General features: G+C 43.4%; 1 protein-coding gene, 1 non-coding gene and 2 pseudogenes across 3 annotated transcripts; 2 read left to right on the top strand and 2 right to left on the bottom strand.

Moving 5' to 3' along the window:
* Positions 1–946: 946 nt before the first annotated feature.
* Positions 947–19297, bottom strand: LOC117703236 (receptor tyrosine-protein kinase erbB-2-like; annotated as a pseudogene). The gene is made up of 2 exons (XR_013108900.1): positions 18701–19297; positions 947–4111 (listed from the first exon to the last, which is right to left on the bottom strand). The product of XR_013108900.1 is annotated as a receptor tyrosine-protein kinase erbB-2-like (transcript).
* Positions 6849–6973, bottom strand: LOC117704805 (small nucleolar RNA SNORA17; annotated as a pseudogene).
* LOC117704793 (small nucleolar RNA SNORA17) lies at positions 11865–11997 on the top strand. The gene has a single exon (XR_004606321.1). It is a non-coding gene; the product is annotated as a small nucleolar RNA SNORA17 (small nucleolar RNA).
* Nanp (N-acetylneuraminic acid phosphatase) lies at positions 19286–25850 on the top strand. The gene is made up of 2 exons (XM_034496440.2): positions 19286–19446; positions 24634–25850. Exons 1-2 carry the CDS (start codon positions 19357–19359, stop codon positions 25288–25290), a joined length of 747 nt encoding a protein of 248 aa, XP_034352331.1. The 5' UTR covers positions 19286–19356; the 3' UTR covers positions 25291–25850.
* The last annotated feature ends 443 nt before the right edge of the window (positions 25851–26293 follow it).

Raw genomic sequence — 26293 nt, 5'->3', positions numbered from 1 at the left:
CAAGGTGAACCAATGCCAGAGGGTTAAACTTATACACTTTCTAAATATCACATGTCCTCTCAAGCATCCAGCCTAGCAAAACATTACAAGCCCTTTCTCCAGGCAGCTTCCAGAAAAACACCATGTGTCTGCTTCAGCAGAAGTTCTCTTATAAGACAGTTTTGAGAAAGACATCACATGACACAACTGAGTCTCCAACAAAACCAGAATCTCCTGCTTTGCTGTACTTATAGTGTACAATAGGATTTTTAAAATAATTTATTTTATGTGACTTGGTATATAATGTCCATGTATGTGTGTGTGGAGGTCTTAGATTTTGAAGTAACAAACAGTTGTGAGCTGCCATGTGGATGCTAGGATCTGAACCCTGGATCCTCTGGAAGAGCAGTCAGTGCTCTTAACTCCTGAGCCATCTCTTCAGCACCATATGATAAGATTTTTATGGGCACTTTATTACATTGGTATAAATGAAATAGCAGCTATGCAGTACTTTGGTGAGTGACCCCAGACTTCTGAGAAGACCTCAGAGTCCTGTAACTTGTCTTACCCTCATTATAAGACTGGTTTTGGTACTAAGTCAGTAACACAGAATGGAGTGTGAATGTAAGCCCACTGTCAGAACTCTAAGCCCCCTAGTGTTAATATTACACTTTACTATGTATAATAGTGCCAAGGTCCAGCCTCAGTATGAAGAGCGTCCTGAGAAATGCAGGAATGGGGGCAGCGCAAATTCAATAATGACACAAAGTCAGTAGTGGGTGCAACTGTGAGTTCAAGTGTTCCCTCTTTCCCCAAGGATTTTCATCATTCTTCTTTCTTCTCCTTCCTTCCTTCTCATTTTTTTGTCTTCTCCTTCTTATTCTTTTTTCTTCTCTCAACCCGAGAGCCTGAATCCAGTTTTTTTTTTATTTACTAAAACTACATCATCAAGGCTTTGATCATTGTTACTAATGTTATTTATTTATTTATTTTTCCATATAACACCCATTCTCCCACCGGGTCCTTATTTCATCTTAAAAAAAAAAAAAGAAAAAGAAAACAAAAGGAAACAGAGCAAAATACACTCTGTACAAAGACCAGTCTGGATGCAAGTGCTGCCTCCTTCTTGGGATGCACATTTCTCAGTCCTAGTGGGGTGTCCTGGTCCCAGGATATTCCCTTGGGTCTTCTTTCCTTCTGGGCTGAGCTTCCCTCAGTCCTCAGAACCAAGAGTCAGAACCAAGAGAGCCAGGCCAGGTAAGGAGCCATGACCATGATACCCAGTGGACCCTATAGTCTGTCAGGCCAAGGACTGTAATCCATTGTGGCTGTCCAGTGCACTGTCTTCCAGCCAGGTGGGGCCCTCTTAACCACTCAGGATTCAAGCAGCAAGGAAGGTTCTGTAGGACAGGTTCCTGGCATAGCTGGCTGCCCTGGATGTAATGTGGCCAGAGGACTCTCTCCCTGCTCTGTGGCGATGGAGACCACAAGTCAGGCCTTGCCCACCCTGAAGGCACAGGACGTCTGCACACGTGACCTCATACTGGTGCATCTACTCCTAGGTACTCAGGGTTCTCTGCAGTGGGGGTCCCCTCAAAGGTACTTGGTGGAGGCCCCTGCTCCAAGGAGTTCTGGTCCCAGTAAAAGAGGTTGTCAAAGGCTGGGCTGAAGGCAGGAGAAGGGTGGGGCTGAGAGGCAGTCCCTTCTCTGGGTGCTAAGTATTCAGGGTTCTCCACAGCACCCCCAAAGGCAAAAACATCTTTGACGACTCTATTCTTCCCAGGAGAGTCTTGGGTCTTTCTAGAGTAGCACCAGCAGGCTGGGTGGGAGGCAGAGGACCCTATGGGGTCAAGGGAGGCTGAGGCCGAACCTCTGGCTGGTTCACATACTCAGGTTGAGGGCTGCAGGCCAGGGGAGCAATGTAGCCATCAGTCTCAGGGGCAGAGGTAGTGTGGGATCCTCGCTGTACCGCTGTAGAGGGCTGAGGTCATGTGGAGAGAGGCTCTGCAGACCTTTGGTTACCCCCACTGCCAGGTCACCATCAAACACATCGGCATCAGCCCCTTGCGAGGGAGCCAGTAGAGACCTTGGGGGCTCATCTTCCGAGGGCTTTAGGCCCAGTGTCAGCTCACCACCTCCGCTCCTGGTCGGGGAGCTGTGGTGTCTGAGGTGGGCTGTGCTCCCAGTGCCTAGGGCAGGGTCTGGGGAGAAGTATCCCTGCTGGGGTACCAGATACTCTTCAGCATCTACCAGATCACCCGTGTCATCATCCTCCAGCAGTGAACGGCAGAATGGGGGCTGGGTGGGCCCAAGTCTTCATTCTGGATGACCACAAATCGCTGAGGGTCCCTCGCCATACAGCAGAATTCTGATACCAACTCCCGGAATCTTACATGACATTCAGAGTCAATCATCCAACATTTGACCATAATCATGTAGACATCGATGGTGCAGATTGGAGGCTGAGGTAGATGTTCTCCCTTCTCCAGCAAATCAGGGATCTCTTGGGCTGGAATCCCATCATAAGGTTTGGCCCCAAAAGTCATCAGTTCCCACACAGTCACACTGTAGCTCCACACATCACTATGATGGATGAACCGGCATCTAAGAATAGATTCCAATGCCATCCACTTGATGGGCACCTTGCCCCCGTCTGCATGGTATTCTGTCTTGTCAATGTCCAGCAGCCATGCCAGCCCTAAGTCTGTGATCTTGACGTGGTTGGGACTCTTGACTAACACGTTCTGGTCAGCTAGGTCCCTGTGTACAAGCCGCACATCCTCCAGGTAGCTCATCCCCTTAGCAATCTGAACACACCAGTTGAGCAGGTCCTGGGAGTCTAGGCAACCTTGGTGTTCTCGGACATGATCCAGAAGGCAGCCATAGGGCATAAGCTGTGTCACCAGCTGCACTGTGGATGTCAGGCAGATGCGCAGGAGGCGGGACACATATGGAGAACCCACACTAGCCATCACATATGCTTCATCTAGGATTTCTTTGTTAGCTTTAGGAGATGTGTTTTCCCTCAACACCTTGATGGCCACAGGGATTTTCACGTTCTCCCCATCTAGGATCCAGATGCCCTTGTAGACAGTGCTGAAAGCTCCTGATCCAAACACCTTCACCTTCCTTAGTTCCGTCTCCTTTAGGATCCGCATCTGAGCCTGGTTGGGCATGGCTCCACTGGGCGTCGGCTGCTCCACTAGCTCAGTTTCCTGCAGCAGCCTGCGCATTGTATACTTCCGGATCTTCTGTCGCCTTCGTTTGATTAGGATTCCAACGACCACCACTATGATCAAGAACAACAGGACGCCCACCACAGTTGCAATGATGAATGTCACCAGGGAGTGGGTGCAGATGATGGGGCACAGCTGGCATATGCCCTCCTCATCCAGGTACTTCCAGATGGGCATGAGGAGAGGTCTGGTTTTACACCACTGAGGCAGCGAGCCACACAGAAGGATGAGTCCTTGAAGTGGGCACAGGCTGCGCACTGCTCAGCGTCCGATCCAAAGCAGGTCTCTGAGCTGTTTTGAGGCTGACACTCTGTGTGACACGGCAGATAGTGCTTGTCATTCACATACTCCCTGGGGAGCCCCTTCCATACTCGGCACTCTTCCACACACTCCTGGCCCCAGAGGAACTGACTGCAGTTGACTAGGTGGGCCCTGGCCCCCAGCAATGCCCATGGGCACACAATGAGTTACAGACCACGCCCTCGAGACCACATTCCTCTTCCGGCCGGTTCCCACTGTGGAGCTGGGCCTGCTGCGGGTTCCGGAAGAGCTGGCCCAAGGTAAAGTGTGCACAAGCAGAGGTGGGTGCTGTGGTGAATGAGAGCCAGTCCACTGCCCAGCTCCTGCAGTGAACGCAGCCCCAGCCAGTGGATACCCAGGCCTTATAGTGTCAATGAGTAGGCTCCATCATGGAGAGTCCGTCCCTGAATGACCCGAAGGTTCTGGAAGACACTGAGATCATGGAGGCTCTTTGGCCATGCTGAAATGTATAGGTAACCTGTGATCTCCTCCAGAGTTTCGAACACTTGGAGCTGCTCAGGCTTCAGCGGGACAAGGCCAGAGGAGGGGTTCCTTGAGCATAGCACCATGATGGTCCTCATTTTACATGTGAGGCACTGAGGCACAGAAAGGAGAGGAGAAGGCAATGAGGCTAAGCACTAGGGCTCTGCCATACAAGCATGAGGACCTGAGTTCAATACCCAGAAAGGAACGACATAAAAAAAGCCCATGTTAGCTGGGCATATGACTATAATTACAACACCTATAGAGGCAAGCAGATCTCTGATTTAGAGGCCAGCCTGGTCTACAGAGTGAGTTCCGGGACAGCCAGGGCTACACAGAGAAACCCTGTCAGAAGGAAAAGGAGGAGAAGGAGGAGGAAGAAAAGGAAGAGGAAGAAGGGAAGGAAAAGAAGGATGAGGAATAAGAGGAGGAAGAGGAGGAGGGGAAGGAAAGAAGAGAAGGAGGAAGCTGTTACTAATTTTTATGAATACTTAAATTTATATAAATTCTATGAATTCCAAATCATTAGTCCCAACCCCTGCCTCCTTAAAACAGAAACTAAACACAAAGAAAAAGCACATTTCCTCTTAGTTTTTACACAGCCTTTCTTCACGGGTAGCTGGGCATACCTCTTACAGTTTCCTAGTACAGTAGATGGCATCTTTAGTATCTATTTCCATGTAAAAACAGAAAGATGACAGACTACTGGGGTTAAAATACTTTCTTACAAAGTTTTAAAATGTATGCAAGTTTAGCAGCTAGCTCTCTCTAGTATCTCTCCAGGCTCTGTCATCTTCAATCCTTCAAGTAGTTAGGAGAATGAAGTACTCACTTTTTATATAATTATAAAAAGTTTAATTGTTTAATTCTCTAATCCTAGTTTCCTTGTCCTAGCAATTCCATGGCTCCGTGTGCTCTCTTTCTAATACCATTTGTTTCTAGAACATATATGAGCCTTTCTCCTATAAAATAAACCCATCTGTCATTTGCTTGTGTTTTATAGATTCCTTCTTTTCCTAGCTATTTCTTTTCTTCATGAGACCACTTTAGCTCTCTATCCTTGATGTCCCCAAGTTTACCCTGGCTAATTAATGCAGCAGTCACTGGATCCACGGGTCCAGGTATCTCCTCATAATTCCAAGTTAAAGGCCAAGCCTGGCAATGAGCCATTTCTACAAAGGACTATGTAGGCTTTTATGGCCTCTGTGTTTATGTTGTCTAAATCCTTTCCCATGGCCTTAAAGGCCAAGCAGAAGGCCTTCCCTTGTCCTCCACAGCCTCATGACACCTTCATTCCTCATTCCTGAGAACCACATCTGTTTCATTTATTGTCAAGTAATTGGCTCTGAGTAACTGGAGAAGTGTATTCCCCAAAAGGAGATTGAAAGTACAATAGAAGTGACAGCAGATCAGTTCCAGGACAAAAGCAGTTATTAGCACAGGGGGCGGGGAGATGGTAGGGATCAACGGCCTGGCAATGTTCCAGGTGCAGGAACTGTGTCACATCTTTCCTTATACAGCCATGTTGAACCCAGCATGATAGTAACATGTGCACATACTGCCTAGCAGCCATACTCTTCAGTAACCAGTGAAAATGTTTGACATTTGATCTGTACAGCCGGCTATACATTTCTCTGTGTTTCTAAGTGCCACTCAGTGTAAGCGCCACTCTCCTTGTCTCTGCTTTTCTCTTGGGGATTTTGTCATAGTCAGGTCAGGTTACAATTGTTTCTGCAGGAAACACTGCAGTACCTTGTAGCTGTGTGCTTGTATAGCTGTCCACAGACAAGATTTACATGTCATTATCACTTCAGCTGTGAGCACCTTAATCCTGTGCTGAAACCACAAGTGTTCTTGTCACAGCTGTGCCCTGCCTTTCTGTTTTCTAGCTACTGTCTTAGAAGTTTGTTTTTGCAATAGATCTTGATGTGTTCCATGCTTCTAATGAGGTATTCTTAATATGTGATAAACTTCACCTGGGTACAATAAGCCATTTGCTAAGTTTTGACACATATGCCAAACTTACATTTAATCACCACACTAACAAGACCACCACCCACATTTCTTCACTCTCCTTTATACTCCTTTAAGACATACCATAATTTCTTTCCACAGTATTTGGAGCATCTTCCTCTACTCTCAGCAGCATCTGAAACTTTGCCATCTTTTAAAATCTTTGCCATTCTAAAGAATGTGGGTTTCCACACAAAGGCTATGGCTTTTCTGTGCATGCTAATCACTAATGATGTTGAATATCCCTTTTTCAGCCTTTCAGGGGTTCTTCATAAGCTTCACATCATGGACCCAATCCCACCTATTCTCCCCTCACCTTATACAACCTGCCACCTCCACAACCTCCCCTAAATCAGAGAAAAAGAAATAACATTGTGGATGCTGCAGTGTCCTAGTGTATCCCATAGTACACTCCACAGTGCACACTTCTTTCTTTGCTTCCAGATATTCATTGTACTGAGTTACTGATCTGGTACCATGACCCAGACTTCTCCCACACAATCAATACTGGACCTCACTGGGACTTCCCACCACCCTCCCCAGATACTGCTGTTGCCTTGTGTTGTAGAACCCCTGTAGTTCTGGATCTGCAGGACCATCTTTCCTCCCCGGGACCATGTCTGGCATGGTCCACTCCCCCAGACCAGCACAGCACCAAACAGGTGATCATCCCGGGGCCAGCTCCCTGTCTGGGCTCCATGGTGCTATACTGGTAGTCATCTTAGACTTGCTCCTAGTACAGGCAATCAAGGTGGCCCCATGTGGGCATTGTCTGTCTTGGGCTCACTCCCCATGCTGGAAGCCAGTCTGGGCAGACAGGACATCACTTTTTCGAAGACTGTTAGGCTACTAATCATCCCATGTTTACAGGTCTGCCCACTGGACATAAACTTGTCTCTCTCCTGTCATCTACTGACACACATGGAACACACAGCCATACCTGCAATGCCTCTAGGGGGAGGCTGTTGAGGATCTTTCCAAGTACTTATATCTGATTTGTGTGTCTTCTTCGGTGAACTGTCCAACTGCTTTTCCAATTAAGTTAGGTCATTGGTTGTTTGATAGCTTTTAAGAGTTTGTTGTATATTCTTAATACTGTTCCTTTATCAACTATACTAAAAAAGATCTTTATCTAGATAATTTATAATTTTAGATCTTACATTTAGAACTAAGATTTATTTGAGTTCACTTCTGTATCTTCTGTACATCATGGATCCAAGTTTATTATATGGGTGTGGATTTTCACTTGATCCTGCTATCTGTTGAAAAGTAATCTCCAGCCAAGCACTGGTGGTGCACACCTTTACTCCCAACAACAGAGAGGTGAAGGCAGGCAGACCTATGTGAGTTGTAGCCCAACCTGATCTACAAAACAGATTCCAGAACAGACAATACTACACAATCTCAAAAACCAGGAAAGAAAAGGAGAAGGAAACTCGTCCTTTATTCAATATGTTGGCTTTGGGACTTTATCAAAAATATGTCACTACATCTATGTTTACCTACTTCTGTAGTTTGTACTGTATTTTATCTTTATATTTGGAATTTAGGTGTGTATTGATTATCCATAATAATTTGTTTTATTATGACATTTCATACATGTATATAAAATATTCTGGTTGTAGTTCCCTCCCAATTATCCCCTTGTTGCCCTCTCACTTCTGCTGATCCCTTTCCTCTTTCCAACTAGTGCTTTTTAATATCTCTGTGTGTGTGTGTGTGTGTGTGTGTGTGTGTGTGTGTGTGTGTATGTCCCAATGAATTTTATTAAGTTGAACAAGTACAAGTGACAAGCTATTAACAGGACCATGGGAACCTTACAAATGGCTACACCACTAAAATAAATAAATAATAAATAATAATAATAATCCCTCCCAAACATTAATCATCTATGAATTCCCAGGGAAGACTGGGTCCCTCCCTATCTATGATGAAGTGGTGATGGTCCCAATCTTGTACGAGTTTTCTGTGGGTGATCAAAGTGCTCTATTTTAGGAAATTCAATGGCCATGCCATGTGCAGAAGACAGCATGCTATACCATGTTATTCCTTCCTTCACATCTGACTTTCTTTCCATCCCCTCTTCTAAAATATTCCCTGAGTGTTGAAAGGAATGATATAAATTTTTCACTTACAGCTGAGCAATGAATTAATTTGGCACTCTTTATGTTAGTATCATAGTGTTTTGTTAACAGTACATTTATAATACTTAAAATTAACTCCTGTGTCTCCTATTTTATTCTTCAGAATATTTTAATACTTTGTATATGTAATTTCACAATGGTTTTTGTTTGTGTGATTTTTTTTCACTTTTGGTTTTTGTGTGGTGCTGAGGATTGAACCCAGGTCTTTGCACACAGCCCTCAAGTGTTCTATCACTGAGCTAAATCCCTAGCCACAATGTTAATTTTATAATCAGCTTATCAATGAAATATAAAGCACACTCCACATCTGTCTGCACATTTGAGTGTGTTCCATGTGCATTATACCTTCCTGGCATCCAGGATGAAAGTTGCCAGGCAAGAAAATCTTGCTGTGCTGCCTGGGGAAGATGAAGAGAAGTCATGAATCCACAGTGTTTAAAGAAAGTGGTGATAAACCATATTCACGAGGATGCTTACCTGCTCTTATAATGAAGTTTATAGACCAGTAAGAAGTGGAAGAATATTTAAATGACTGCTTGTGAACAACATGCACTACTTCTTCGGAGACTATATTCTGCCTAATTGAAAAGGTAGTACTGAAAAAGGTGGGATATAGTTTAATAGTAGGGCAATTACCTGGTTAAGAGCAGAGCCCTGGATTTTTTTTCTTTTTCTTTTTCCTTTTTTTTTTACTCTTTCTTTATTCTTTTCTTGTTACTGTTGTTTGGGAGACAGGGTTTCTCTATGTGGCCCTGGCTGTTCTGGAACTAGCTCTATAGACTAGGCTGGCCTATAAGGCTCCTGCAGTTAGTTGCCTTCTGAATGCTCAAAGGCACACACCACCACCATCTAGCAAGCTCTGGAATTGGTCTATCCTATGCATACACTCATACAGGTATACACCTCACTCAAACCAAGACAAAAAACCATCCTGAGTATCCAAAGTGTTCTCCTTCTAGAGTGTCATTAATGAGGCCACTGTGAGTGTTGGGAATTATTTCCTCATGAATCTTCTGTGCTATCCACTTTCACTGAGCTGAAGTGCAATATGGAAGCATGCTCTTGGACTTTTGAATGGCAGGGACATTGAGGAAAGCTTTTTGAGGGACATTACGTCACCAGCCATTTCTGGATAATGCTTTAAAAGTCCTGCTTTACTAGAGTTTCTATGGTCAAAATAATTGTGTACATTTCCTATCCAGTGTGTCTCTTTACTAGAAAGTGTCCAACCCAAACATCTCCTCAGGGATTACATGACTGAACATTTCTGAAAAAAAAAAAGTGAAGTCAAAAAGGATGGTGAACACCTGCAATTCCAGCACTTGAGAGACAGGCAAGTAGAACCAGGAGTTTAGGTCTATCCTGGACTAAATAGGATCACTCAATCAGCCTGCAACCCCCAAATAAATTATTTCCTATGACACTGCCATCCTTATTTGAGAGACATGAGAGATTTGGTATGTAGTAATGGTCACTAATCTACTATCTTGCCCCAAAATTGAGCTCTTACCCTGAACTTGAGCAAGCAACAGAAAAATCTGGAATCACAGATTAGGGTCCACCCAAGTCTCTAGCTGGATAGACCTGGAATAAAGTGCAAAATTTTTCCTTTTAAATTTTATTCCAGTGTCTCTGCTGTTGCTGCTGCTGCTCTCTGAGGGACACCATTTGAGAAGCATTGCCTCCTTGAGAAGGAGACAGCCAAAAGAAAAAGACAGCATTGGCATTATGTTGTCTCTTGAAACCTGTGATGAGCGGGACCTGTGACTAATAGAGGGGGAGCTTGCCCAGGATGTCTGAGTGATACTATGAGGGACACGGGAAACTCCATTCACTGTAGGCTTATTGTCACAAAAACTGTACCAAATCCTACCAGGTTACCTATAGCAACAAGTATCAGTGAGTATGCAGAGTCACTAGAACCCTTACAGTGTTGCTAGTAGAAACTTAGTATGTTAATATGCTAGAGCATGTTAAGAAAAGTCAGGTAAATCCTCAGAAGGTTTAAATAGAATTATCCCATGAAACAGCAATTTTTACTCCAAGGATATGCTAAAGAGGATTGAAAACCCCTTCACACTGTCCATGAACAGTCATGGTACAACTATTCATAATTGACAAAAGTTCAAAATAAGTCAAATGTTGGTCAATGTATATACAAAATGATTACAAAATGTATATGTCTGTTAAAAGAGACTGGAGGCTAGGGAAATAGCTCACATAGTAATGTGCTTGCCTTGCAAATCTCCAGTGCTAGCCAATAGGTTACTTGCCATATAATTCCTGAGGATCAAAATCAGGGATTGTCTCCTGGCCTCCACATGTACCAATATACATATATACCTGGACAAAGATCAACAGGCACACATCCAAACATACACATGAATAAATAAACATGCAAATTAATAAACAGCCTGCAGCTCTCCTGGAGAGAATTAACATCATAATCTTTTATCTTCTAAACAACATATAAATCGCTATTCTGTGCACTGTATTTAATTTTGTCGGTAATATTCATCAATGTTAGAGTTTACAGATGTTTTTATATTTAAAATTTTTTATTGCATTTATTTAGTGTGTATGTGTTCACAGTATGTTGACAATTTTAATTGCTCTTCTTAAAAAGCTCCTGGGCCAGCTGCAGGGCCTCTCAATGACCAGCAGTATGGGGCTAAGAAGCCTTTCTGTTAAGTAGAGTAGGTCTGTGTTGGGTCTTTTCTTGAGCCATTTGATCCTTCAGTTAAAAACCTTGTGATGACAATTGTACTGAGAATATGTGTTTTCCTGGCTGGCCCTAGCCTGGGGCTCTGGCCTAAGACTCTTTGTGGGCCTGTGGAATTGGGTGGCTTCAACATCTCAGTGCTCTAGGCCTCTGAGGGTAGTATCGTAGATGGTGCAGCTTCTGCACCATCTGTCTGAAATCTGGATCATGCAATGGAAATTGGGTCAGGGAACTCATATCCCACACCTTGCACACTTCATCCATGTTGTGTTGGTATTCCTATCCTGTGAGATCAGTATCTTCATATTGTAGGAGAGCACAGAGGTCTCCTGCACCATAGTCCTTCCCCTGGCTATCAAGGACTTACCCATGAATACAAGTGTGTCTTGGTATAGCCAGCAGCCCACTGGAAAATACTATGGCCATGAGAAAAAGAGTCAACATGTGTTGTGTAGCTATTTCTTCTAAACCAAAAATGACCACAGAGAACAGGAGGAAGAAGCAGAAGACACAAAAAGTAAATGAAATTAATAAAGTTCAGGATGCTTCTGAAATTTATAGGGTTCAAGAGACCTTCTCCTAAGTTATAAAACCAGAACAGCCATTGTAGTGGGGATGCTGTTCAGGCAGCTCAGCTTGCTGTGAGCTCTATAGGCTGCTCCAGGGACCAGCTTTCCTGGGATGAGTTCTCTGGTGATACAGCTGCCTTTGAGTTAGTCAGGTTCTGTTGAAAATCCACATGAGAGAGCTACCAACAGTTATATTTATTAAGCCAATTAAGAGTATAAGGGTCGGGCTGGTGAGATGGCTCAGTGGTTAAGAGCACTGACTGCTCTTCCAGAGGTCCTGAGTTCAATTCCCAGCAACCACATGGTGGCTCACAACCATCTGTAATGGGATCTGACGCCCTCTTCTGGAGTGTCTACAGTGTGTGTACTCATATACATGAAATAAATAAATCTTTTTTTTAAAAAAGAGTATAAGGGTCCAGTGTGTAGGAAAATTGCAGGAGTGGCTTTAGTGTCACATGAGTATCAGTAGATGGCAGAGAGGAGAGAGGCTATGTCTATATTCAGTGTTCTGATCTGTGAATATCTGAATGATTTAGTAGCCTGACAATCCCTGAAAAACAGCAACCTTGAGACAACCACCAGTCTGGCACCAGGGAGCCTAGACAGGGAACTAGTCTACCCCTGCTGAAGATAACCCTTGCCCAGTGCCATAATTCACAAGCAGGGCATTGCGCTCCTGAGACTACTCCTGAGACAACCCCAGACACACAGAGTCCCTGGGCATCAGTAAAGGGAGCAAGTAAGTGGTGAAGAAATAGAAAAGAAAGAGAACCATGTTAGCACAATGAAAAGAGGCAGAATTGGAGACTTGAGGGCAGTAAAGAATGTGATTAGCCAGTGAAACCACATGGGACCATTGTGGGGTTCTGGCCTATGCTGCCACAAGGGGCCACATCTGGATCCCTGGCCATTCAGTAGCAATGGTCTGTTACCACCAAAGCCCAGGCAGATATCCCTGGTCTGAGCTGCCAGTCAGTGAGGTCTGAGAGCTGTGTAAAACTAGCCCCACCCCTCACAAAGGCATCATGGGAGACTTGGCCTTGGGGCCACAAGAGCAGGAGAACCAACCTTGCCCATAGCCAGCTGTGGTACTTAGTTGTGGGTGAGCTGGCCCCAAGAATATGAGTGTGTATCCAGTCTGTTAGCCTATGTCTTTTAATTGCAGAATTGAGCCCATTGGTGTTGAGAGATATTAAGGGCCAATGATTGTTACTTCCTGTTATTTTTGTTGTTAGAGGAGGAATTGTGTTTGTTTAGTTCTCCTTTTGGGTTTGTTATGAGAAGATTAATTTCTTGCTTTTTCTTGGGTTTATTTTCCTTCCTTGTGCTGGAGTTTTCCTTCTATTATCCTCTGTAGGCCTGGATAAGTGGAAAGATTGTTTAAATTTATTTTGTCATAGAATATCTTGTTTCTCCAACTATGATTATTGAGAGTTTTGCTGGGTATAGTATTCTGGTCTGGCATTTGTGCTCTTAGGGTCTGTATGACATCTGTCTGTGTAGAGGCTCAGACTGTCAAGGTGCTCTAAAATCAAGAATCTTAAAAGCAGTAAGACAAACCTGGTCCTCATACAATACCTGTCACTCACTGAAAGCGACAGTGTTATGGCTTCTGGTAGGATCCCAACCTTTGTATGCCTCTACTTCCTTTCCTGCTTGGGGGTGGGATGAAGGCAACATATGACGCTTGCAGAGCTCATATATGTAGGTTTGTCTTACTTAGGAATGTCATTGCTGTGACAAAACAACATAACTATAGCAACCTGGTGGATTCCATTTACATTTCCACACCACAGCTCATTGTCAAGGAAAATCAGGACAGGAATTCAAACAGGACTGGGACCTGAAGCAAGGAGCTGATGCAGAGGCCTTGGAGAGGTGCTAGTTGCTGCCTGGCCTCCCCTGGCTTACTCAGCCTGCTTTCTCATAGAACCCAGGACCCAGCCTAAGGAATGACATCATCTACAATGAACTAGGCCCTCTCTAGTCAATCACTAACAAATAAAATGCCCTATAGGCTTGCCACATCTCAATCTTATGTAGGCATGTTCTTAATTGAGATTGCCTCCTCTTTGGTGACTTTAGATTGTATCAAGTTGACATAAAACTATTGAGAACAAAGCCTTTAAAGATAATGGCTCAGCTGATCTTACATCAATGAGGATTGCCTTGGAAAGACACCTAGGGAATCATGTGTACGGTTGAGATGCTTGAGCAGGATTTCAGAGAGTTAGTGCATATAGGGAAGGCCTCCACAGGGATCAGACACACAAGCACTGTCACCAGTTAGTAGGATCACTGGGATCTGTCAGCTGCTTCTCTTCCAAGTGGATCATGGAAGGCAGAGAAGGTAGTGTGTGCATGCAGGGGCAGGCAGTCTAGAGAATCTCTAAATAGGGCTTAGGAAAAGGGTTCATTTCTTCAGCATTCCCAACTCTGATCTGTTCTTGTGTCATGTTCTAGTCAGTTCTGGTGAAAGTTCTTAGCCCCGATCCTCCCTCATTTGGTGATTAGGGCCACGTAGGACAGGGTTCCTGGAACCTAGGATAACTCACTGCTATTCTAGAACTACATCCCTGACCATGACTAGAGAGGAGGAGCAAACAACTTAAACAGGTAGTTTAAGTCCTATGGGAGCAAAAAGGGTCCTGAGTGGGTGTATCTGGAGCCCTCACTACTCCTGGCCCTCACATAGGTCTGGAGGTGGCATTGCAAGGACCAAAGAAGGATAACAGTGCAGTTCCTGGAAACTCCTGTGGTCAGATGAGAAAGTGAGAAAGGTTAAGAGACACATTTCTTGGCCCACATGGTGAAGGTCGTGGTTGCTTCCTCTGTGACTTTCCTGGGCCCTCTCCTCCTCTGAGCTTCTCCTACTGGCTCAAATTGACTCTGATGATCACAGAATCCTTTGTGACACTGGATTGATAAATCCAGAATAACTGAGATGAGGGAGGTCTGTGGAAGGAAAAGGCCAATGTATCAGATTGCATGACAGTGACTTATATTCACACAGCACTACGGGAACTATGTGGGTGGCATCATGATTGTTCTGGAGATTAATCTCTATCCTTTACCCTGCCCAGACCTTCCATGTTAGGTGAGTGAGTCCAAGGACTCCACCTTCCATCTTCTAATCATTTGGTCTTTGTGGTACCTAGCCTTTCCTGAAGCTATCTATGGACAATATAAATTAAGATGTGATCAAAGTGGGACTCTTACAAGTAAGAAAGCATTCCTATCTCTCAGGGTAGTAAAGGATTAGGGGTATTCTGTAACTGGGACAAAGAACAAATACACTTCATATGACTCAAGCAGTCATTCAGTGTTATAAAATACTGAACCTTTCCAGAAATTAGTAACAGAATAAGACTCTTATGATGCAGAGTCATCAAGCAATGATGAATCCAGTGTGATTGAAACCAATGTTTTAACAAATATTTCACTTTTAAGCTAGACAGGAGACCTATGATATGTCTGTGCATCAGTACTTCCTTTCCCAGAGGCCTCTTCAGCCATATTCAGTGCCAGATACCTAGATGCCAGCCTTGGCATCAGTTGCTATGGCAGATGCCTCTAGTCCTTGTGTTCAACTCACATAGGTGTCCTGAATGAATGTTGCTTTCTACTTGGGCCACCCCACTTTAGTGCTATATCCCTTGAACTTGGGTCCCCCCCCTTTTTGGCCCCCACTTTTAGCCCCATGCTTTCACATTATGTCCATGCCATCCACCTGTGGCCTCCCTCACTGTCTGCCCAGTGTCTACCCTTGCATTAAACACAGGATATTATATGGCAAGCATGCACAAGGCCCTGTGTTTGATCATCTGCACAGCCAACACCCCCCAAAAAAAGGGAGGGAGGGAGGAAGGAACAGAAGGAGGAAAGAAGGGAGGGAGAGACAGACAGACAGACAGACAGATGGGTCAGGTGGCAAATGCCTATAATCCCAGCATTTTGGAAGCAGAGGCAGGTAGATTATGAACGCTACTCCTACGCACCATGTACACACATACACACACACACACACACACAAAGATATGGTCTTGTCTTTTGTGACATGTATAATCTAGGCAACATTATACTAAGTGATCCAAACCTAGCACAGGAAGAAACCGTGTGATCATTGGAAGTTATAAAGGGTGATCTGAGAAACAGAATAAACGAGTGATTACTGGGGGAGAGTGAGGGAAGGTATGCTGAAGAGATGTTGGTCAGAGAATACCTATTTTTTGAGAAATAGCTCAGGACATCTATTGTACCACATAAACTACAACTAAAGACAAGGTATGTTAGCCTGACTTAGCCATTCCCCAATGTTTAGAGATGTCAAGACATTGTTTTTCACAATACATTCAATTGTATTTATTGACAACTTAAAATTTTTGAACAAAATAAAAAAGTACAAAATAATGTGCTGGCTAGTTTTATACCAACTTGACAACAAAGTAATCATCTGAGAGCAGGGAGCCTCAAATGAGAAAATGCCTCCTTAAGGTCAGCCTATAGGGAAGCCTGAGAGGAATTTTCTTAATTAGAGATTGATGTGGAAGAGCCCAGACCATTGTGGGTAGGGCCAACCCTGGACTGGTAGTCCTGATTTCTATAAGAATACAGGCTGAGCAAGGCAGGGGAAGCCACCCAGTAAGCAGCACTCCTCCATGGCCTCTGTCTCAGCCCCTTGCTCCAGGTTCCTGCCCTGTTCGAGTTCCTGTGCTGAATTTCTCTGGTGATGGGCTACAATGGAAAATGTAAGCCAAATAAACCCTTTCCTTTCCATTTTGTTTTCTTTGTTTGCTTTCAGTCATGGTGTTTCATAATGGCAACAGAAACCATGACTAAGACACAGACCATTGCCGGGCAGTGGTGGCGCACACCTTTAATTCCAGCACTTGGAGGCAGGCGGATTTCTGAGTTCGAGGCCAGCCTGGTCTACAGAGTGAATTCCAGGACAGCCAGGGCCACACAGAGAAACCCTGTCTTGAAAAACCAAAAAAAAAAAAAAAAAAAAAGACACAGACCATTATATCACTAAGAAAATTTCATCACTTCTATCCTAAAGAACATCTTAAGCATGACTAATGTGTACACTGTAATGTTTAATCAAGTTAGGCATCCTTTTGAAACAGGCTCTGCTATATAGTCAGGAATGTCATCAAATTGGGAGTCCTCCTATCTCACTTAGCCTCTGAGGACTGGGATTTCAGTCATGTACCCCCCAGCACAGCTGTAGCCATTTTGTTCCATGCCTACCAGTTGACCCATTTGATGTAGAACTGGAATGTAATTTGCTTGTAAGCATTGGTATTCAACTCCTACTCCCAGTGTTGTAATTTTCTGTGAGCACACTAAAAGCAAAAACTAAATGTGAATAAAAAGTGTGAAAGATCAGGGTCAAGGAAAACACAGAACCAAAATGAAGAACAGCAAAAGACAATCTCTTACAGACATAGCCATAAGCCAGTCTCATCTGGGCAACATTTCAGTTGAGGCTGGCAATAAATAAAAGCTCCCAGAACCTTTTAGATGTTCATTAGCTGTGTCTTTCTCTCATCTGGCCAATTCTACCCTTAAGAATTCAGTGAGGACTGATCTCTCTCTCTCTCTCTCTCTCTCTCTCTCTCTCTCTCTCTCTCTCTGTGTGTGTGTGTGTGTGTATCTCCCAGTGCTTTAAAATCCCATAGGAAAACATTGAAGGTTCTAGACATATAAATTCAGAAGGAACCTAAGCTGTAAAGACCAATCTTGAAATACCAACCAATACATGGTATCACAAAGATAAACAAACCTGTCTGCTAGGATTGATTACGTAGACTGCTATACCTTGTCTAAGTTTAGATTTTCCACTGAATCAAGAAAGATGTTATATGGACATCAGAAGGTGTCAAAGACCTGCTCCATGTCTCTAAGATTCATTTGCCCATCAGAAGCTTCTTTTATACCTATTATGACGTTTGACGCAACTACAAAAAAGCAATTGCAAATATTCATTCATAATTTTGACTGACTGCTAGCCAAGTGCACACAACTGATTCACTACTACTACAACAATGAGAGGCAGGCTATTAAAGGAGGAATACTTTGGGGAAAGTACACCACCTGTGACTCTGCTCCACAAAGTACAGAAATTGTAGGCAGTCTGCCATTCATCTCGTTCTGCTGAGCATCAGAAACCCATCTGTGACTTGTGTACCCCAGGTTATGGGAGCATTTTTTTCTGTACATATTTTAGACCTCACAGTCATGTTATTCAACTCCATCACTAAGGCAAAAGCAGAAATATACTACTACACAGAAGCAAGTATGTTGCATTCCAATCATTAAACACCATTAAATTTATCTCAACAGACAGAAAGTTCTACAGCCAGGCAAAGATGGTTCAACAAGTTCCTTATGAACACAATACAAGCTCAAAGTTAAATTTGTAGCCAATGAAAAAAACAATGGTATACAGAACAATTTGCCTGACTAAAGTCAGCCTTTACCTTACATAGTTTTGGCAGTTTGGGGCTAACTGGCTGGAGGTTCAGCCATTTTGTTACAATTTGTATATATTACCCAGGTAGGGTACAGTTCACTATGAACAGAAGCCACTTTGAGCCAGTATCATTCAAGTATAGACAAAGATCTTAGTCAAAGTTAAGGCAAGCCAGATATGGTGATGCATGCCTTTAGAACCAGCACTTGGGAGACAGAGGGAAGTGAATCACTCTGAATTTGAGGCCAGCATTGTCTACATAGCTAGCTGCAGGCCAATCAGTTACACAATGAGACACTGTCAAAAAAACAAACAAACAAACAAACAAACCTAACTAAAACTATAAATAAACATATTTATATTTAATTGATTTTCATGTGTCATGAAATACTTTTTCTTTTCTCTGAACAGCTTACAGTGTAAGAACCAATCCTAATTCGAAAGCTCAAAATCAAGTCTGTGGCATTGACTGACCCAATAAATTCCAGGTTAGTGAAGGTGACTCCAAATTTCATTAATTAAAAAAAGGATTAGAGGTTAATTTCAACTAGCAGAAGGCAAACCTTGTTATTGCATTTCTGGGGTTCTTAACAGACTGTCTAGGTTCCTTGCTAAAAAATTAATTGCAGAAAACCATGCAATGAATAGGCACACAAGACTTGGGTTGCAAAGTTTCAGGAAAATGAATAAAGATGGCGGAAAAGGAGCTGAAGAAATGGTTCAGTGGTTAAGAGCTCATACTGCTCTTGTAGAGGACCCAAGTTCCCAGCACCCACAGTGGGCAGGCAGCTCACAACCGCCTGTAACTCCAGCTCCAGGGGATCTGACGACCTCGCCCGTCTTCTGCAAGCACTCATGTGCACAGGAACACAAATACACATTAAAAAACAAAACAAAAGAAACCATTTGGCAGACACTGCAGAGGCTCCCACGTCTCTTCAGTTCTTCTAGCATCTTTAAAAGGATGTTCGGCTCCAGTTCCTACAAAGCTATGGACAAGAAGTGAAGCGCAGAAGTCACCGGGCAACAGGGTTCCGTTGGAGAGCACACACTCCTGCTCCATCTCCTGATGGTGACTGTATGGTCATCATAGAAAGACAAGCCAGTCAAGGGTCTGGAGAATTCCTCCAGTACGGTTGGCTCAGACGTCCTTTCCAGCCCCAAGCAAGCCCACCCAGCCATTAACGGAGAGGGCCGCGCTTGTAACCATCCAGCCACACTCAGCAAGAAGCCACGATACCTTTCCTAGGCCTCATCTGCGCGCACCTTCTATAAAATTTATAGTGTCCTAATCTCGCGGGATCTTGCCACAGAGACCCCGGAGCTTTGGAAGAGTCAGGTGACCCCGAGACTCCGCCCAGGTAGTTCTGACCGCCTTGCGCATGCGCAGAGCAGCGGAGGTGGCTCGCGCGCTGCTTGGGTTCCCGAGGCTATGGGGCTGAGTCGGGTCCGCGCGGTCTTCTTTGACCTGGACAACACACTCATCGACACGGCCGGGGCGAGCAGGAGAGGCATGTTGGAGGTAACGTTCCTGCGCCGTCGCCCTCCCCTGCCGGGCCAGCACTCCGCACCCTCAAACCCCCGCCAGGTGCCCGTGGAGCTTCATTCCCGCGCGTAGGGCCGGGTGCTGGACTCTGAACTGCCACGACTGCAGAGTCGCCGCCACCTGCGGTCACCCGGGCTCGGACGGCGCGGGACGAGACCCCCCGCCCTCCTCTCACTGCAGCCCCGCGCGAGATGGGCTGCGGTGGGTTTGGGGGAAGAGGCTCAGACAAGCTTTGGCCCAGGAAGTTATATAACTCTGAGAGGCGGGCCCGGACTTAATCTACATCATAGCAATTTTTTTTTCCCTGCAGGCCTCACTGTGGTCTTCCAGGCTTTCTGGTGCTGAGACCCTCAGCACATAAAATGCTGACGGGGCAGTCTTTTAGTGAGGCATTGCTGATCTGCATCCTCCTAACTATAGCTACAGATGCTGTCGGTCATCTTCCTTCTCCGGGCCAGCCCTTAACCCACCCCTACTTTCCTTCCTCTGCCTTCAGCTTCAAGGAGAACCCGAAGGAGTATCAGACGTGGAAAGCCCACTTACAAAAAAAGCCAGCCCTTTCAATACTAAGGGTCCTATGCTGCTTCAGGTAGTTTTGTTTATCCGGATCTTGCCTCATTGCATACACAGTTTGTTCATGTCGGCCTACTTTAAAATTGTCGAACACTATACCTCTCTTGGACTGTGCTTTTCTGCACAGCTATGTTTTAAGAAAAATCTACACCCATTGTCTCCATCAGGTCTCTCTTCTCTGTATTTCCAAATCCACTGGGAGGTAACTTCTGTCTCTACCACTAGAATACAATAGGCTTGCCAAGTGGTTAGGTGGCTCCCAAAGTGCCAACGTCACTAGGTATTTTGAATTGGGGTGTGTGTGTGTTTTCTTGGTTTTGAGGTTTGAACCCACCTTCTTGCCATCTTAAATGGGTTCTACACTGAGCTACTTCTCCCCACACTTGGAATCAGTGAAGCTTCCCACACTGTTGATTGTCCCTTGCACTCTGACACCTTCACAAGTACATACTTCTGTGTTCTACCTCCGTTATCTCTAACTGCAGACAGTGCACACTTAACCGGTGCCCTTATCCAGCTGAGCCTGGTGTTTTCATACTCATTTTCTTTTTGTTTTAGGCTGGTTCTTGTTAAATAGGACTATTAAACCTCACATTTATTTGAATCACAGTTCTCTTCTGTCTGTGCCTAGCCTCAAATCCTCATAAATTTGAGCATTGGTCTACATAACACTGTCAGATTGCTTTAATGCGTGAACTGTGTCCCCATCCACTCTTGTCTCCCAGTCTCCCTTACTCTCCACTTAATTACAGAAAGGCTCATCCTATGTAAATTTTTTGCTGTGGTCTTGTCTCCAAGCTGACCACATCCAGTTCGTTCTTCACATCCCTGCTACAGTGAGTTTTGGGTTTGGTTTTGTTTTGTTTTTATGAAACAACAAAATTGACTTAGAAGACAAGGCAAGAATACCCTTTGAGCTCCCGAATTTGAGGTCAGTCTAAGCAAAGCAATACCACCACCCCACAATATTTCTCCATGGCATTGACCCTGTATTTTGTACCTTTTTTTTTCTTCCAGTATCTCTCACTGCACCTGTCAGAGGATGTTATCATTAATTTTTGCAACTCATGCCTGCAGCAGGATCCTAAGTTTCCTGAAAGGGAATATGCTATCTTAATTATCTTTGTTTGACATGTAATAAATGCTGAATGAATAGTGGATGGTGGATAAGAATTCATATCTCCAGTCTTGGTTCTTTTACCACCTCCTTTACTTATAAATGGTCTATGAAATTAGCAAAATTAAATGCTGTAAATACTTTATCTTGTAAGGATACAACATTCCTTATAAATTTTGACCTATCCCAAAGTAACATGCCAGCTGTCATAAGCCATTCTGAATGACTTCTGAGGGGCTAGGAAGATGTCTGGCCTTTTCCTAGGGGAAGGGGTATATCAGTTTTACTTTCTAAAGAACTGTTTGGGCAAGTTTTTTCCTTTTTTTTTTTTTTTTTTTTTTTTTTTTTTTTTTTTTGTCTTATTACTGCTCTCTTGCTGTGACAGAGCAGCTTACAAGAGAAAGCATTTAATTTGGGGGCTTGTTTACAGTTTCATCATGACCATCATGATGTGGAGTGGAGTGGCAGGCATGCTTGGTGCTGGAGCAGGAGCTGAGAGCTCACATCAAACTTGCAAGGTAGAGGCAGAGATAGCAAGACTAGGCCTAGTTTTTGAAAAAGCCCACTCCTAGATGACATTTACCTCTTCCGACAGCATTACACCTTGTTGTCCACTCCCTGGAAATCAAACATTCAAATATATGAGCTTCTTGGGGCCATTCTTAATCAGACAACTGCCGTATACTTTCATAGCCAAGAAGAAAAGGCATGAATGTATAGTTAGTTCCTCACTGAACAGATTTTTTAAAAATCATTTGTAAATTAAATGTCTAATGGACATAGCTGTGAACATGATAAATGCATTTACAGGTGTGTTAGAAAAAGTAGAGGGGGCAATGTATTTCATTTTTAGGTAGATTCATCACATTTGGCATTAGTGAGTGATGTTTGGTTTAACTAGGAATAACCAAGAATGCTAAGGATGCAGTTCATTTGGAAGACTGCTTGCCCAATCTTCACAAGTCTCTGGTCTGAGCTCCCAGAATCATGAAAACTGCCATGGTGGTGTATATCTATAATCCCAACATTTATCAGGTAGAAACAAAAGAATCAGAAATTCAGTCATCACTCAGCTACAAATAGAGTTTGAGACCAGACTATATAAGATCCTGTCTCTAAAACATTTTTTAAAGGAAAAACAAACAAAAAACAGGTGTCATTGGCCATAAAGATGGCTCAAGGATTAACACTTGCTGCTCTTCCAGAAGGCCTGAGTTCATATCCCAGCACCCATGTTAGATGGCTCACAACCACGTGTAACTCCAGCTTCAGGGAATCTAGCCTCCATGGGCAGCCCCACACATGTGGTAGACATGCATACATAGACATAAAAAGAAATCTTAAAGTAACAAAAGTCATTTAAATTTCTGGGCTGTGTAACAGTCATTTGTGTGTGTGTGTGTGTGTGTGTGTGTGTGTGTGTGTATTTAGCCCCTTCACATCCAAATCACAGGTATTCAGGAAATAACTTCTCATAAAGTATTATTGTTATGTCATTCCCAAACTAACCCTTAAAAGGTCTTGCAAAATAACAGTTACTTTAACTCTTACTTGTGACAGTGTAGACTAGTTCCAGGTCCAGGGAGTAAAAAATAGAAAGATACTTCTTTTCATATGTGTTCAGAGTGGTAGAGATTTGAAGTGGATGTTTTTTAATCTAGACTGGTGCTTGCTCTCTCACTTCAGGCCCCCAGCCTGCAGTTACCTAGGGCATTCATTACATCAATCTTTTCCAAATCTGTCTTACTCCACGTACAAAATGCCCTCCACACTTTCAAATTAGAGGCCTTTGTCCTCTACCTCCAATTGAGCCCAAACTTATTCTCAGTGAAGGGTTAGGAAAGTAATAAGATGTGCTGATTCAACTCAAGTGGTATTCCTGTTTGAACTAATAACATGAGTAACTGATTTTTTCTAAAGATGTTAATTTTTTATGTGCATGGCTATAGGCTCACGAGTGTACATGCTCATGTGTATACACATGTGGAGGCTGGAAGAGAGCCTCTACTGTGTCATCCTCAAGAACACCATCCCCTCCTTGTAACAGGGTCTCTTCCTGGACCAGAGCTTACCAATTAGGTTAGACTGGCTAGCTAGTGAACCTTGGGTATCTTCCCTCTAGACTTCGTCAGGACTGGGATCACAAGCATTTGTGATTGCTCTGCATTTTCCCACGAGTTCTAGAGTTTGAACCCTGGTCCTTGCAAAAGGTAAGTTCTTTACTCACTGAGCCAACCCACCCCACCCTCTTGCTCAAGCTATGTAATGGTATGAGTAAAAATAGCACCCATATTTCAAAGCTTAGTCATCAGGGAGTGACACAATTCAAAAAGGATTAGGAAGTGTTACTTTGTGCGAAGAAGTGTATCATGAGATAGGCTTTGAGGGTTCAAAACCCCTGTCAGGCCAGCATCTCTGCCTGCAGATCAGGATGTGGCTCTCAGGTCTGGCTCCAGCACTATGCTGTCTGATTACCACCATGATGATAATGGATTTAGTCTCTGAAAGTAAGCAAGCCTCCAATTAAATGCTTCCTTTTTTATAAGAGTTGCCTTGGTCATAGTTACTCTTCACAGCAATAGAATAGTGACTATTGCTCATGTGATTAAAATGCTATGGTCATAATAAACAAATCTCTTGACTAGTTGCCATGTAGCGGTAATGGTGTGACAAATGGGAAAATTAATTAAAGATGTGATCAGGAAAGATTTTGGAACTTAGGGGAAGGGTATGCTGTGCCTTCAGAGGTGTTTATCCCCACATTTACAGAGTCTCAGGAGTGAGGCTGTGGTGTTGCCAACTGCAATAACAGGACATTGGGGCATTGTGGCTGTCTACTCTCTGTCAACTAGGCCTGTGACACTTTACCATGTAACTGCTGAGACTTTTAGAGTGTCCTTTGCTTATAGCTGAAGATAAATTGAAAAAAATCAGATAAATACTGGTTTTGTTATTTGTTTTTATTTTTGCTTTTTTTTAAGATGGTGACAAAACCATGGAATTGAAATGGCTAGTTTTTTGTATTTTTGCCTTAAATTCTTTGTGTGTGTGTGTGTATGTATGTGTGTGTGTGTGTGTGTGTGTGTGTGAGAGAGAGAGAGAGAGAGAGAGAGAGAGAGAGAGAATGATTTTCATAAGGTATTAAAACATTTCATTAGATTTAAGTGAAATTCTTATTTTCATATCTTCATAACCAATATGAAACATGGTAGGCTACCAAACAAATAAAAGCTTGTCTTTAGCTTTGTGTGTGAAGAATCATTTTAGACTAGATACTGGGGACAGAGACATAGGGAGCAAGGTGGGTGGAGCAGACAGATGATATACGCATTATTGATTGTCTCTGAGGTATAGAGTCTTTAATTTGGCCACATCTCTCTAGAGATGTTGTGGTAATGGGAAGAAGTCACTCCTTCTCATGACATGACTATTAAAGACAAGGAATGCTGACCAAGTTATTTTTCTCTGCCTAGGTAATAAAGCTCTTACAATCAAAATACCACTACAAAGAAGAGGCTGAAGTCATCTGTGATAAAGTTCAAGTTAAACTGAGCAAGGAGTGCTTTCATCCCTATAGTACATGCATTACAGATGTGAGGACTTCACACTGGGAAGAAGCAATCCAGGAAACCAAAGGTGGTGCTGACAATAGGAAATTGGCTGAGGAATGTTATTTCCTGTGGAAATCTACACGCTTACAGCACATGACCCTAGCAGAAGATGTCAAAGCCATGCTCACAGAACTTCGAAAAGAGGTCCGCCTACTCTTGTTAACAAACGGTGACAGACAGACACAGAGGGAAAAGATCGAGGCCTGTGCCTGCCAGTCTTACTTCGATGCCATTGTTGTAGGAGGAGAACAGAAGGAAGAGAAACCAGCACCTTCCATATTTTATCACTGCTGTGATCTTCTGGGAGTGCAGCCAGGGGACTGTGTGATGGTTGGTGACACACTAGAAACCGATATACAAGGAGGCCTCAATGCAGGACTGAAAGCCACAGTCTGGATAAACAAGAGTGGAAGAGTGCCACTGACATCATCCCCCATGCCTCACTATATGGTTTCCTCTGTGTTAGAATTACCTGCTCTCTTGCAAAGCATAGATTGCAAAGTCAGTATGTCTGTGTAAATATAGAGGGGCACAGTGACCATATTCAGAGCCAGTTTCCAGGATTAGAACTAAGGAAAGCTAATTGTGTGCCTGTATATTTTGTTCAATTCTAAGAATAATGTGAGGGAGGAATTCATAGTCAAGCTGTGAAGATCCTCCCAACCCTGCTGCTGTTGATAACCATAGGCTTATGTTCATGTCCGAAATCCAGGTTTCAGTCGTGTAGTCCAGAAAACTTGAAGAAAGGCAAAATAGCTTATATGATGATGTACTGGTTTCTAGAGCAGAAATAGATTTTTGTTAAAAATAGATATTCTAAAATAGAGATTCAGGCAGCTGAATCGGATCAATATAAGTACTAAATCACACAAATCAAGACATTTCATAGTGAAATTTTGCATATTTTAGGCAAATTTTTGTTATAAATATTGTGCCTACTTTCAGTGTATATGTTCTTATCTATTATCTAATTTTTCTGCATGACTTTTGGAGGGCTGAATTTTCTGTGGCGTGAACCTGACATTGTTATAGTTTGGGGAAAAACTATTAAAAATCAAACCATGGTGCTTTTTTTTCCACACCATTTTCATACTTTTAGAGTGAGCTTGTAGCTCCTAAAGAGTAAAGACTACCTTTTCTCCAGCACACAGTGGAGAGAATTGGACATTTTGCTCAAGTTAAGTGCTGGCCATGTAGCACCAGAAGTCATTTTGTTCCTTTGGATTCACAAGAAAAGAATTACCTTCATGTGCTCTGGAGCAGGTCGTTTCCCTGCTGGCCTGATCTCTGATAACTAATTCCCCCAGGTGACCAAACTAGGAGAGAAAATTAGGCTTGAAAGCCGGGCATAGTGGCACACACCTTTCAGCGTTCAGTAGCCAAAACCAGATGGAGCTGTAAGACCAGCCAGAGCTACACAGTAGTCTCAAAAAAACAAACAAAAAGCAAGTACTTGAATGGCTTTCACAGTTACCTCTGTCTCAAGTTTGTTTTCACACTTTGAAGAAGCACTGTATCTCTA

Source organism: Arvicanthis niloticus, chromosome 2 (genome assembly GCF_011762505.2).
Source record: "Arvicanthis niloticus isolate mArvNil1 chromosome 2, mArvNil1.pat.X, whole genome shotgun sequence".
NCBI classification, from domain to species: domain Eukaryota; kingdom Metazoa; phylum Chordata; class Mammalia; order Rodentia; family Muridae; genus Arvicanthis; species Arvicanthis niloticus.
The sequence above is the reverse complement of the archived record's forward strand: the minus strand, read 5'-3'. Positions and strand labels throughout refer to the sequence as shown.